We start from the raw sequence: 14328 nt of genomic DNA, 5'->3' as shown, positions 1-14328 counted from the left end.
CCAAGACTTGGGCTAGTAAAATATTCACTGGGTCAGAAGTTTGGGTACTGTCCAAAATTCAGGGAATAAATGTGATACTTGCTGCCCTTGCTCCATATTCACAAGCTTATGACACTGAATTTTTAGCAAGCACAGTTAAGAACAGAACCACTAATTAGGGTGACCAGATGAGAGGAAGAAAATATCGGGACACATGGCGGAGGGTCCACCGGCGGAGCAAAAAAAACCAACCCAGTGCTGCCGGCGGAGAAAAATATCGGTACAAATTGAGTCCCGACCAAAGATCGGTCGGGACATGGGACAAACACCTAAATATTGGGATGGTCCCGATTTTATCGGGATGTCTGGTCACCCTACCACTAATAAAGGAAAATGTGTTTGTCAGACGTTGATATAAAAATGTGAGTAGACTACCTTGAAAATGGTATCTTCATATACTCTGGCTTCTGAGATGGCAGACTATACTGGTTTCTAGATACTTAATAGTTGTCTTTTAAATGTGTGTTTGTCATAATGGAATTCGTGTACCAACTACAGTGTGAAGCTTTAAGGGTGAAACAACTTAAATACTAAACATATGTAAAGCTTCTTATTTTAATATTAAAATAACCTTCTGGCCTAGTTTTATATTTAATAGATTAGCAAATACGGGCTGTTTTTAACAACTTTTTTGGTTTATAGGAGGGGGAAATGCTGGTAATTTTCCTCTCCACATCTGGTTCCACATAAATAGCTGTTTTGTCATCAGTGTATGGAGAGAGTTTGTAGATAATTCCCATAACTTCGATGAGAGTTGGTTATAAATCCCCCTTGATGAGAGAGAGAAACAGAGATCAGAGGACCACATTCTCTGATCAAGGAGGTTTTTCACCTAGGGTGACCAGATGGCAAAAGTAAAATATCAGGACACATGGGCGGGGGGCAGCCACAGGCACACAGCCCTGATCGGAGCCATGGGGGAGGGGGGGGCGCAAAGCCCTAGGAAGCTGTGAGGGGGGGCGTATGGCCCCTGCTGCAGCCCCCAACACAAGCCACGGGGCAGGCTGGCTCAACCCAACTGCCAGTCACCTCACCTCCCAGCCATGGGATGGGACAGGGTGTGGGCAAGTGAGTGTCTGGGAGGGCTGTGGGGGGGAAGTGCTGGGCTGTGAGAGGGTGGAGGGCAATGGGGGAGGTTTGTGTGTTTTGGGGTGCTAGACACTTGGGGGCACTGGACAGTGGGGGAGATCTGTGTGTATCGCGGCGCTGGGAAGTGGGGGTCTGGGGCACTGTGTAGTTGTGGTGGGGCTGTGGGGAAGGACACTGGAGAGGGGGAGATCTGTGTGTGTTGGGGAACTGGGGTGTGTGGAGTGGTGGGGCTGTGGGTGGGGGGGGTGCTAGGTGGTGGTGGTATGCAGGGCTCTGTGCATTTGTGGTGTGATGTGTGTGTGGGGGGGCTCTCGGCATAGCGGGTCTGGGGGGTGCTGTGGCCTACCCCCAACAGGAAGGGGCACACTGGCAGCACAGGGCCAGGCAAACCAATATGTGTCTGGCCGGCCTCCCCGCCCGCTGCTTACCTCCTCACCTGAGGGCTGGGGCAGGGGGAGGAGGTGCGGGGGTGGGGTCCAGGCGGTGCTTACCTGGGGCAACTCCTGGGAAGTGGCTGGCAGGTCCCTCTGGCTCCTAGGGTCGGGGCGACCAGAGGGCTCTACGCGCTGCTTGCGCCTACAGGCCCTGCCCTGCAGTTCCCATTGGCCACGGTTCCCGGCCAATGGGAGCTGTGGAGCTGGCGCTCGTAGCAGGCGCAGCATACAGAGACCCCCCCTCCACCTAGGGGCTGCTGGGTCCTGCTGGCCGGGAGCTATGTGGAGCCAGGTAGGGCGCCTGCCCATTAGGGTCACCAGTCCAACCCCACGCCAAATATCGGGACAAATGGCATCCCGATCGTACATCTGTCGGGACATGGGACAAACAGCTAAATATCGGGACAGTCCTGATTTTATCAGGATGTCTGGTCACCCTAATTACACCCAATTCCCGTTAGAGTTAAGGGAATTATCTACATACATGGAGAGGAAAATGAATTACCAGTATCACGCCTGCTATCAGTGAAAATGTTAACCACTGCCTTAAACTATATCAAACTGGACTTGAGAAGAGCTCTCAACAAGCAAGCACGAGGATGGGGGCACATCACATAGAAGGGAGGGATCTTTAGAGCTCACAAGCATCCTCCACAAATGATTTAAAAGACTGCCGAAAAACCCTGTCACATTTGGTACTCTGTATTTTATGTCTATTTTTTGCTTTTTTGAGTTTTAATCGGGTGTACATAGAAACTCCCCTGAACTCAGTAGCTCTCTGAAACCTGCACATATCTTTGAAACTTGAACCGTTCTGTAATTTTAACCAAAAAACTATATACACTATGGACTCAGTCCTGCATTGTTTGTGTCCCCAAAATTGCTGTTGATGCATAAGGAATGCAGGATTGAACACACACGCTCTCTTGGAGGTTCTAAAGTATTTTGCTATACACGTTAGAACCTCCAAGAGAACACTAAAACTAGATTGGGTTATTGTAGGATTAGGGTCAGTTTTTGACATAGCTTAAGCCAGTGGCTCTCAGGCTCTTTCAAGGTGAACCACATCTTAATAGACTAGTGAGGTTCACCTCCCAACACCCGATCACACCTCATTCTCCAGGCCACCCCAGCAACTGCTTACCTGGGGAAAAGTAATGCTAGAACAAAGTTATCTGTGTTACTGTCTTTAATTAAATTTTGTTCTTTGTCCCACCTTTTGCAAGACACATCTTTTAGGTTTTTATTTCACCCCCATATCTCCCCCGCCCCTCCCCCCCCCAATTTTTTTTTTTTTAAACAAAAATCATTTGCTCTGTTCCTCTCTCCCCTCAGGCTCCTTTCCTTCCCTGCCCCCTGGTGGTTCTCTCAACCTTCAAATGCTACCCAGTTCCCTGCTTCCTTTCATTTCTGCTGTCTTGCCAATGCTACCTTGGTCTCTTCTCCCTTATATGTGCTGCCTGATTCCCTGAACATTCTCTTCAACCGGCGGCAGGTCTTGGTGATGACTGCCAGCTTCAATCTTATTACTGCTTCTGTTACTTCAGTCCCAAAGACCCAGAAGTTGAAGGGTAGAATTTGTCGGGCAGCCATTCATGTGATCTGTTAATATTTCTTGTTCATGAAGTTATCCCAGGCACTTCTATAGAGCATATACTGTTGACTCTGAGACAGTAAGCTCTTCAGGGAAGGAACTGTGTGTCTGTAGTGGGCCTAGCACAAAGCCCTGACTGGAACCTCTAGGCACTGCTGTAATACAAATAAATAATAATGTACAATTTGATCCTTGGCCTAAGCTTGGGAGTTGGCAGAATAAGGTGTTTTATCATTGTTACATTCTGATTCTCATCCACAGGGGGGTAGCTTCAGTAACAGACCGGAGCTGGCTGGGCTCTGGTTCCTTCTGGTTAAAGGTGACCCCCTTTGGCTTCAGAAAGATCCTGAGGTGGATAAAAGAAGAGTATAATAACCCTCCAATTTACGTTACTGAGAATGGGATTTCTGAACGTGGAGACCGAGGCCTCAATGACACTTGGCGAATACACTACTACAAGAGTTACATTAATGAAGCATTAAAAGGTCAGAACTATGCTTTCATATTTTACCAGGAAACTTATAACGTAGTGCTTGTTCTTAGTTCAAGTAACAGCATCATCAAGGTTCTTGGGTCTTGTCATCTTGTCTCTCAGCAGTCCCAGTCTCCTGTGCCCAGTGCTGGCAGAGGCCAAATACTAGGGGCTCTAGCCCTCCACAAGCCATTAACTCAGTACAGAATTAAGACCAGTAACTTCAAGCACTTGCCACCTAATTCTGGACTTTTGTTCTTTGCCCCTGTATGTTGCATCATACTCTGTTTGCCTATGATGTACCTAATCACAACTGCAGAGAGAGCTCGTCTTTTTGTTCAGGTTTCCCTGATGGAGCACTAAGTGTTGCTGTGTCTGAGACCAGCACCACCAACTATACCATATATCTGCATTACTGCTGCAGTATACTTAGCCTCCAGTGGTCCTCAGTGAGCTAGACCCTTGTTCAGACTCCCATCTATTGTGACCGTTCGCTTTGCCATTCAGAACTGTTGTTCATAGTAGCTTATGGTTTAACTGTCTGCTCAAAGAATGGTTTGATGAGAATTAAGATCAGTTGTCATGTTGCTATTTAATACCTCATCTGTGTAAACACATACTAGCCTATAGTCAGTACTACCTGCTGTTATTTAATGTTAATTATAGCAGTGGGCAACTGGGGTGGTGGTGGTGAAGTGGTATTCTTCCAAGCTGTGCCCACTGCAGCATTGCTAACCTCAAGAGATCATAAATCCTGAGATTATAAAAGACCATATTGTGGTTTTTGGTCTGTTTTGATTTTGTTAAACTCCCCCTGCCCATCCCCAGTATTTGTGTGAAAACTAAATCTATTGGGCAAGATGATTTTGGCCCTTGCTCCAGGATTTCTCACCCCAACATCTGCCTGTCCCTGCCCAGCAATTAATTCTGTCCCCCGTTTTCTTCCTCCTGGAGTTCTTCATTCCTCTCTCTCAGAATTGGGAAGTTGTAGCAGGGTACCCTCAATCCCTTCCCAGAAGGAGGGAGAGGGATTGAGGCATTGTCCTGTCCAATTGCTCACAGAAGGGAGCAGAACCATACTGGGCTCTTTGTCCCTCTTCCCTTCCTGTTAGAACAGTGAGCAGAGTGGGGAGGAACTCTGCTGGCTTCCACCAGGATTAATTTTGCAAGGGGAGCAAGAGCTCATCAACTGTGAAAATAGTGTGAGAGTTGGCAATACTGCCTTAGACATGCCCAGATGAGAGTACTGATGGAAGATCATGCAGCTGTTCAAAATAATATGAGATCTCCTCTTTATTGGGGGATATCACAGGAGCGGTTTATACACTGCAACGTGAAGGCTTTCTTCACAGTCTGAAAGAGCTTCACTTTTTTTAACTGACAACTTAGATTCTGGAGCACAAGATACCAGCCATCAAAGAGTACTGGTTCAATCCCTAAGTTACACATAAAAGATAAAAAAAAGTGAATGAAATAAGGATTTCCCTTTAACTGCTAGTTCTGAACTAGAATTAAGGATGGGTTGAGGTATGAAACCTGGGGGTATAAGTAACTAATTCCTCCAACACTATGATCAAATATGCCAAAAAAAATGCAGAAATTGGGCGTGGTTTTGGCTTGAGTTGCTTTTTGGCTTGTAGCTTCTTTTTTTTGATTGGCTCCCGGCAAGCAGGGGCAATGTGGGGAGAGAGTCAGGGGTGCACAGTGGGCCCACCACAGTCCCAGATGGCATGCCGGAGGGATCTAGTCACAGCGTATTGGGGTTCTTAGGGATTGGCTTGTTTTGAAATGGGATTAGCTTGATTTTTGGCTTATTGTGAAAGTCAGAGTGCTTATTTACCACGTGAAGGTTGGCAACTGTGCTATGCATGTCACTTTGGTAGCATACTGAATTGCCTTCCATATTGACAGATGCCAAGATAAATACAATAGATAACAAGCCTTAAAATAAGTTAAATACCTACATGATCATGCTTTCACATTTGGTGCATCTCAACAGCTGTTGTACTTGATGGTGTTGATCTCCGAGGCTACACTGCATGGTCTCTGATGGATAACTTTGAATGGGCAACAGGCTTTGCTGAAAAATTTGGTTTGTATTACATCAACTACACCGATCCCAATCTGCCCAGGATTCCCAGAGAATCTTCAAAATATTATTCATCAATCATACTATGTAATGGTTTCCCAGACCCAGCAAATGGACCACATTTGTGTCTCCAGCAACAGCCTGAAGGTAACTAACTAGAAACAGAACATAGGGATTAATATTAATGGCTAAGAGCATCCTAATGATTTCTACATTTATGTAATAAAGTAAATTACTTTGTAGAATTCCCTGCAGCCCCAGCATAATCCAAATTAGGGTCTCAGTTACAGTAGTTGCTAACTGAGCTATTATTGGTGAATACACAGGGAACGGATGTTTATGTTGAACTACATGGGGCTTCTGCATACACCTTAAAATATTACTTTACATTTTTATGAATGAAGAAAAACTTTTTTGCTGCAGATTGAGAATATTGTCAAAACTAGGGATTTCAGTTCACAGAGAAGTTAGGTCCAAAACCCCTAGAACCAGTTGAGCTAATTTATACAGTATGTAATACTTGTATGGCAGCCTTGGTATATGTGATGCTTTTCAAAACATAGGGATCTAGCATTCTTTGGAGAATGTGAGACTCTTTAAATGAAACACTTTCCTATCCAATAGAAAATGATCTCTGCCCTAAGCATGGCAAAGAGTGAAGGTGAGACTGTGCAACAAAATAACTTTTGAAAATACCAGATAAAATATTCAGAAGTGGTTTCTGAGAGTTATGTAAACATAAAGGCTGTATAATCTAATGATTGGCGCTACATTAATATTAAACTTTTTTTTTGAGAGAGGGGGTGAATCTCCTTTTGAATGGTCTTAAATGTCCAAATTAAAATGACCAATTATTAATTGATCTTCCCCCACCTGTTGTAAGACAGTATACTGATTAGCTGCCCTCAAAGAGCTATGAATAAGTGAGGAGAAATCAAATGGTTGTGTACATGAAGTAGTTCATAAGAAGAGGTATTGATGATATTCAATTCTTGTCTTCCCAGGTACTACTACACCAACTGCTAGCACAATGGGGTCTATGCACAGTGCGTCCAGTGGGAAAGTACAATTTTTGGGATTAGGTTTAACTTCACTGAATGCAGAAATAGGACTCTATGTGCTATTTGCTTTTGCTCTGATTGGTGTGTTAGGACTTGTGCTTTTTTCATATAAATATGGCAAGTTATCCAAAAGAGTGAGTAAACCATCAGGATAGTTAAGTAAAATATACATTTTTGAAGTGTGTGTGCGCGCAACGTAAGATGTTCCCTTCTTTAAAGTCTTAAGGACCAGACACACAATACCACCTGTAGTTGTTAGCTACTGTTAAGAGGGTTTTTCATCTGTTGTCCCTAGCTTACATTAACTTAATTTAAAAAAAGCTCTTATACTGTAACTATTTATGTACACCTATTTTTAAATCAAAACTAAGCATTGGCAAGCTGTTCACCATTTTTGATCTAATTAAAGAACTTAAGGAGATCTCTTCTTGAGCCAATTTAAGGCAAATGCTAGTTGGTACTATAAATGACTGACTAGTACAACATTCCAAAAAGATAATACCCGACAGCTTTTATTGTTTCTAAATGTGTAAGATCACTGGTCTTGAGCATCTGTCCCCCTCATCCTGGATGTAAGTCATCCTTGTTTAGAGGAAGACACTGCTGCTGACATTTTGCTAGTGTTAAGCAACACAAGCTACTCCCTCACAAGCATAGCATACTTCCCCTTGTATGCAACTATTTTGATTTAGCATTACAGCATTTGATCATGTCTATAAAAGGTCTTCAAAGTGAACTCTATATCCAGTTTGATTTACACTGTGTACAATTTTAAAGACAAGCTCAAACTATTACAAAATTGGAATGCATTCAACAAATTGTCCTTGAATTTCAAAGTTTTTCCAAAAAGTTGATTAGACTGATGATGTAATTTACATCTTACTGTGCTTGTCTTTCACATGCCAAGGTTCTAAACGCTGTTAAAGTTAACACAATGTAAAATTAGAAAGAGGGACAGACTTTAGTTTGAACAACCATGTGACAACAGAAAAAATTAAAATTTTAGATAAAGTGAATTGAGGTCTTGCTGAGTTTTTGTATAGCACCTATCACTTATAGTATTAAGCAATTACATAGATCTAAAAAATGTATTTGCTATACTTTAACATACAAAACTTGAAGTTTAGTTGTGGTAAATTTCTGTGTTTGCTTCCATCACTCACCCTATTCATTCAGAGTTGGTCTCCTCCTTATTAAACATTTACAGCTGGAGTCCCTTTCTGTTTTTATTAGAAAAATTAAGCTGTCTAATAGTCTTTCAGCCTGGCTACTAACAGTTCTTGGGCAACAGCATTTTCATCTCTGTCCAAAGTAAAACAAGAGAAGATAATGCAAATGAACTTGTTTAAGCACAAAAGAAGTAAGTTATAGATTAAGAGTTTGTACATAGAAATTGCTCTGGTTAAACTAAAAGCATGATGATACACTGATGAAACTTGGGCAGACACTTATCACGCCTTTAGCAATTCTTAGGTGTAGACCAGGTTCCTCTTGCATGTAGCTGTTAAGAACTCCACTTTGTATCTCACTGAGTTTGAAGGAAAGCTACTGTATGTGAGCTATTGTAAATGCTCTAGACAAAGGATATGTCTTCATGGTACTAAGCAGTAATAATGTAACAGTCCCTTAGATGTTCCACTTTACCTGGGGAAAAATGGTAGACTGGAGACAGCTCTAGTATCCCCACAGTTTATCCCCTTTACTATTTTGTGTTCCCTTGAACCAACCTAGCACAGTATCCTGCAGTTACTTGCAGCTGCTAGAAGCAAAGAGTAAGTCTTGACATTCTAGATGGTTAAAGCAGCTCCACAGCAAAAAGCCACTGGGAAATAAGGGACATACTTCACATAATCCATTGGATTATGTGTAGTTTTCTTTGTGTTATGTGTACATAAAAGGAACACTCAAACACTATCCCACAGAGAAATTTTATACAAAACTAGGAATTGCTTGTTAGTTTTTTGAAAAACTGTTTATTGAGTGCTTGGGGATTAAAAACTACAAGGTTTTGCTGGCAGTTGCAGAAGCAAGAGAAAATTACAAATATCTGATTTGCTACCTAATGCTTCTGACACTCTCAATTTACTCACTCATTGGCCTACCAAGAACTTCATATTAATGCTGGGTCTTAGACTGCTGTAGCAGAATAGTCCTAGATTAAAAAATGCCTTCCAAGATGGCAGTAGGGCTAGTAAATGCTGATAGAAGTTTCAAATCCTTTAATTCTTTGAACTTCTTTCATATTAAATAGCATAGCATTTCAGTTTTGAGTTAGGCAATTTGTATTTCAGTCATGGGATATGAAGTAAAGTACTATATAGTTCAGTCAGTGTAACCCATAAGCCCCACTATCCAGTAGAAGTTTTAGTTTCATTAAATCAAATGAGAAAAACAATGATTATTGCCCAGTTACTCAAAATTACATTTGTTGGGTAGAATTTCCATTCCAAGTATTGTTTTCATCTTCTCCATCATCTTGAGTCCTCAATCTGTATATTTTTCCTTCTTTTTTAAAGTCCTCCCCACGCTTTTCCAGTACTCGTTTCCTCACTGCTTGCCTAGACATGAAGAAAATTCAAGTTAAGAGCAGTTTCCTTAACAGCAATTGCATTTATATTATCTGTTTTCCTATGCCAAGTCTCTACCTCTCATTTTGAGGTTTGCTCTGACTGGAACAAAGTTGCAATCTATTGCTTTCCTGCAGATCATGGAGCTCAATTTAGCTGAAAATATTTGTGACTTTAGAAGCCATGCAAATCCTCCATCTGTAATAAATGTCTGCTATGGAAGTGACCAACAAACCAGCCTTAAGTAGTTGATCTGACAGGGAGAGAAAGCCTTTGCAGCTGCTGGGGGGAAGGAGCAGGTGAAGCAAATGAGAATTTCTTCAACTCTCACATAAGGTAACTTTCCTGTACAACCACAGTTTGAGAAGATTTGAGGGCAGTATGGAAAAATGGAGGCGAAAGAACAGACTAGAAGGCAGTCATCTGATAGTCTGGCACTGCTAACCCTCCCAGCCATTTTATTCTTTAATGCAGCCACCAGGGGCTTTTCTTGTGGCCTCAGCCTCCTGGGCTGTGATGGGGGTGGGGGAAAGCAGTTGTCCCTCCCTCGTGCTCCTGGATGCGCAGCCTTGGTGTTGGTTGCTGGGGCTTCCAATTGGGCCCTGCTCCCCCCTGGAGACACCTGGGGCACAACGCTGGAGGAGCAGGCAGCTGGTGAGTTCCCCATCTTCCCAGGGGTGGCATGGAAGACAGGCTCCAGCTCCAGCCGCCTGGCTTTGGGTTCTGTCCCCTAGCCATGGGGCTTCAGGCTCTGCCCCCCAGCCAAGGCTTGATTTGTCCCTAAACTTGCCAGGGCTGAGTGAGTCTGCTGTGAAAAGTGATATTAATGGACATACTAGCTAGCAATAGATAGATAAATACATGTCCAAATAATTACCTTTAGGAAAAACAAAGTATTTTAGGAAAAAGTGTGAGCAGCCACAAGCAAGAGTTGATGGCCGCACGCTGAGGCCACCAAATAATTTGGCCTGAGAATCCCTGCTTTAAAGCTAGTGACTATAGAAGGCACTTTCCCAGAATGGACTGATTATGCAATAACCATTCTTGCATTAAAGATGTTTGAGAACTAGTTCAACAGGGCACTGGAGTTCCAACGTATAATCAAGAGCCTGATTGATGGCTGGGTTTGAGTCATGAATTCCCCTCTTGCTTCTAAGACTGCCTACTGAAAGACTTCACACATTCCATAGCTGTAGAGAAGGGATGTTTCTCCTTGAAAATAACCACTAGCCTCCAAGCATTAGTGTAGCAAAGGAAACCAGTCTGTCTGAGTAGAGCTGGGAGAAATTTCAGTCAAATAGTAAATTCACCAAAAAAATGGTTTTGGGGTGATCAAAACCATTCATGAATTCATGTCAGATTGGGTGAATAATTTCAGCTGAATAAAAAACATGGGGAAAATTTTTAAAGAAGTCAGAACAGTTCATTTTGAAATGGTTTGAATCAACCCATGTTCTTTCAAAACGACATTCAAATATTTTCCTTGACCCAAATGAAATTTTTTCATGTTAGAAAGAAATATCAAAACATTTGCTCAGCTCTACCTCAGAGTACCTCTCAGTCATTAATAGGGAAATACTATCCCCATTTTACAGATGGAATTGAAGCACAAAATAGATTAAGTATCAGAGGGGTAGCCGTGTTAGTCTGTATCCACAAAAACAACGAGTCCGGTGGCACCTTAAAGACTACCCACTTATGCCCAAATAAATCTGTTGGGCTTTAAGGTACCACCAGACTCAAGATAGATTAAGAGACTTGCCCAAGATCACATAGGAAATGGGTGGCTAAGCCAAGAACTGAACCCACTTAGGTTCCAGTCTCCGATGCACTAGACTAGACCATCTTTCCTACCTCATTGTGGGCCAGCAGCAAAGATGGTAAAAGAATAAGATATATGCAGTTTTAGTCCGAACTACAAATTAGAAATGGAACATGAGTCAGATCGGCTTACCTGCTTGGCTCCACAGTGCTAGATGGTGAAGGATTTGAATGTTCTTGTTGATGTCCTGCTCTTGCTGTAGGTTGCGAGGGGGGAGGGCTGGTAAATAAGAAGTTGCTAATAAACCTCCAGCCAGCTATGAGTGGATAAAGTATCGTGCCCAAGAATTTCCAAAGATCTCCACCTGATGCCTGTACTACTGAAGTAGCAGGTCTTCCCGCCTATTCAAGAACAAAGGAAGTTAAGACATTTTTGAAGAGCAACAGATTTACACAGGATATTTGACATACCACTGGTTGAAAAGTAGCTCAATACATATATGTAAACACCTAAATATTTCAGTTTGTCTCACATCTCCAATTCCACCACAATGACAATGTGTGCTGGAAGTGAGTTCTGGGCACTGACCATACAAATGGGCAGCTGTCAGCTTAATAATTTTGTTTTATAAGTGGTTGAAAAATATTCACAAATAGTTTATTCAATTCTTTCTGCACCAGGTCAGTCAGATCAGGGCTCCCTGTGGTAAACCTTAAAAGATCTACCAGAGACTGAGGAGAGCTACCGTAAAGGGTTGGTTGAGTGACTATGGGAGCAGAGCAGGGAAGCAAGAAGGCAGCCTGGTCACTGGAGCCAGTATAGGCAGCAACATGCACTTGGCATTTGACTACCAGTGCTGTATGGTGGTGATTTGTGAGAGGCATTTTCATTGCTCATCCTTGGTGTTTAAGAATAATGCTAATTTATTTTTAAATTCTGGCCTGTGTCTAGGGCTCCATGAACATACACTGAGCATTACAAGATGGCTATTTGTTAGCTAGGGGAAGACAAAAGGCAAGGCTGCAAGTCGAAAATCCAAACGAGTCTGTTTTAGCAGCTTCTAACTATTAAACATATTTACTTTCAAGTTTCCTAAATCCTGAGGGATTTAAATCTCCATTACAACTTCATAGTTAAGATTGTATAGAGATTTGTACTTGTAACTGATTCCACTAATCAACAGCACACCATGAGGAGAGTCATCTTTCCAAACATACACAAAAAAACTTGATAAAAATGTATTAAAGAATTACACTAATTGCCTAGGACTGGTAATGTAAAATAGACATTTAAGTCTGAACTGTACCTGTAATGAAAGATACAATATTGTACTTATTTGTGAATTGAAAAGAAATATATACTTGCCGGCAACAATACTATTGAAGCACTTGGTGCAAGCTCTAGCTCCAATAATTTCTTTCCATAATCTTCTTTGGTAAACTCCCTTCTGGGAAACATTGTAGCCAATGAAAAATTACCGTAAGTGTTGCCAACAGTCTGTAAGAATGCAACACGGTAACAATTTTTAAATAGGTCAGTACTTACATTCAAAGTATGAAGAGATTTGCCCCTTCCAATATGCTTTCCTGTAACAACCCCACGGTTCTATTTCAAAATATGGGAAACCTTCACATAGGAAAAGTGCATGAGTTTTACATATTTGATTTCCTCTCTCTTGTCACTCACATTCTTCACTGGATAGAATGGGTATTCTCCCAAAAAAGAATTATTGCTGCTCTATTAAACAGACAGTAGGTGGTGCTGAAAAGGTAGCAATGAGAGCCCTCACTGTATACAACAGGAAGGGAAAATGGAGTCCCTAGACTGGTGGTCAGAAAAGCAGACAACTATGTGCCAGCTGTGAACCTGTTTAAAGGCTGCCAGAAGTAGAATTTAAAGTCCATCTCAGCAGTAAGCAGGACTATAGCACACAACTTTGAAATTTTTTTGATGTTGGGCTCAATTTCTAAAAACAGTGATGAGTGTGTCAGCTGTTATGGATAAATTTAAGTGTTCTGGGATTACCTCTTATGTAACTTAAAAATAAAGGAGACATTAAATTTACCTGTGCAGCAAACTGCCTAGCTTCTTCCAAGGGGGCTTCAGCAGGAAACTGATTAGTAAAGGAAGATCCATCTGGGAGGCGGAACTGAATTCTCGCTATAGCACTGTGGGAGACATTTCACTTTTAGTCAGTGCACACAAGAATTTCAGGCAAGTGTCCTTTAGTATTCAAATATAGAAAAGAATGGTTACACTTCCCTAAGTTATTAAAGTCAGATAGATTGTCAGTATGGAGCCACAAATTTGGGAGAGCACAGGACTAAAGGCTGGAATGCTCTGGAAAATAGTAGCCAATGGATCACACATACAGTCCTCATAGAAATGAGCTTTAGGCGCAAGCCTTTACAAAGAGCCAAGAGTGCCAAACCCTCCCCCGCTCACTTTCTTCTACTTATTTTGATTCCAAAATAGGGATGGAGGATAGTTCACACAGATCTACACGCCCTATCTACTCAAAGAGAAGGGTATTTACAGTACAGTGTTGTCCACATGCATTCTGTTGTTGGTACATGTTCCAGAGATCAAATTCTTTTGGACAGCAGTGTTTGCTGAGGTAGCACCTGCACCCTAGATGTCTTTGTGCTTCAGACCCAAGGGCATGAAGAGCAGGATAGGCCCAACCATCCCTCAATTCTTTTGCCAATACAGAATCTCAGGGGAGCAGGATTCTATCATAGCAGGGAAAGGGGAGGGGTCATGAAATCCATGTGGATAACACATCTCGAAGAACCTGCAGAGTAGGTAACCATTCTTTGAGTGAGTGTCTATGTGGATTGTTGACTAACAAGCAGTTGTCTGTTTGCTTGGAGGTGTGTAGTAGAAGTCCTCCTTAAAGCATGACTAAGAGGACAACCGTACCAAAGCAGGCATCCAATTCGGAAGCCTCTACCAAAGAATAGGGTCTTGTAAATGTGTGAACTGAGCTCCATGTAGCTGCCCTAGATTTGAAAACTAGGGACACTCGTCAAACAGTAGCTGCCCGAGCTGTAATGTAGCTAGATCAGTGTTTCCCAAACTTGGGACGCCGCTTGTGTAGGGAAAGCCCCTGGCGGGCCGGGCCGGTTCGTTTACCTGCCCCGTCCGCAGGTCCGGCCGATCGCAGCTCCCACTGGCCGCGGTTCGCTGCTCCAGGCCAATGGGAGCTGCTGGAAGCGGCG

General features: G+C 42.5%; 2 protein-coding genes across 3 annotated transcripts in view; one reads left to right on the top strand and one right to left on the bottom strand.

The window, feature by feature from the left end:
* Positions 1 to 6933, top strand: part of LCT (lactase) — a 30728-nt gene extending 23795 nt beyond the window's left edge. The window contains exons 15-17 of the mRNA XM_065413421.1: positions 3418 to 3641; positions 5628 to 5864; positions 6722 to 6933. Of these exons, the coding sequence (XP_065269493.1) occupies positions 3418 to 3641; positions 5628 to 5864; positions 6722 to 6933 (673 nt within the window). The remainder of the gene's footprint in view (positions 1 to 3417; positions 3642 to 5627; positions 5865 to 6721) is intronic.
* Positions 6934 to 8737: 1804 nt separating this feature from the next.
* UBXN4 (UBX domain protein 4) overlaps positions 8738 to 14328 on the bottom strand; it is a 28793-nt gene continuing 23202 nt past the window's right edge. For both annotated transcript variants that reach the window (XM_065413727.1, XM_065413728.1), the window contains exons 10-13: positions 13173 to 13275; positions 12473 to 12604; positions 11300 to 11508; positions 8738 to 9336 (exon numbers count right to left, since the gene is read on the bottom strand). In XM_065413727.1, the coding sequence (XP_065269799.1) occupies positions 9198 to 9336; positions 11300 to 11508; positions 12473 to 12604; positions 13173 to 13275 (583 nt within the window). In that variant the 3' untranslated portion in view covers positions 8738 to 9197. The remainder of the gene's footprint in view (positions 9337 to 11299; positions 11509 to 12472; positions 12605 to 13172; positions 13276 to 14328) is intronic.

This window comes from Emys orbicularis, chromosome 11, assembly GCF_028017835.1.
Source record: "Emys orbicularis isolate rEmyOrb1 chromosome 11, rEmyOrb1.hap1, whole genome shotgun sequence".
NCBI lineage: Eukaryota > Metazoa > Chordata > Testudines > Emydidae > Emys > Emys orbicularis.
The sequence above is the reverse complement of the archived record's forward strand: the minus strand, read 5'-3'. Positions and strand labels throughout refer to the sequence as shown.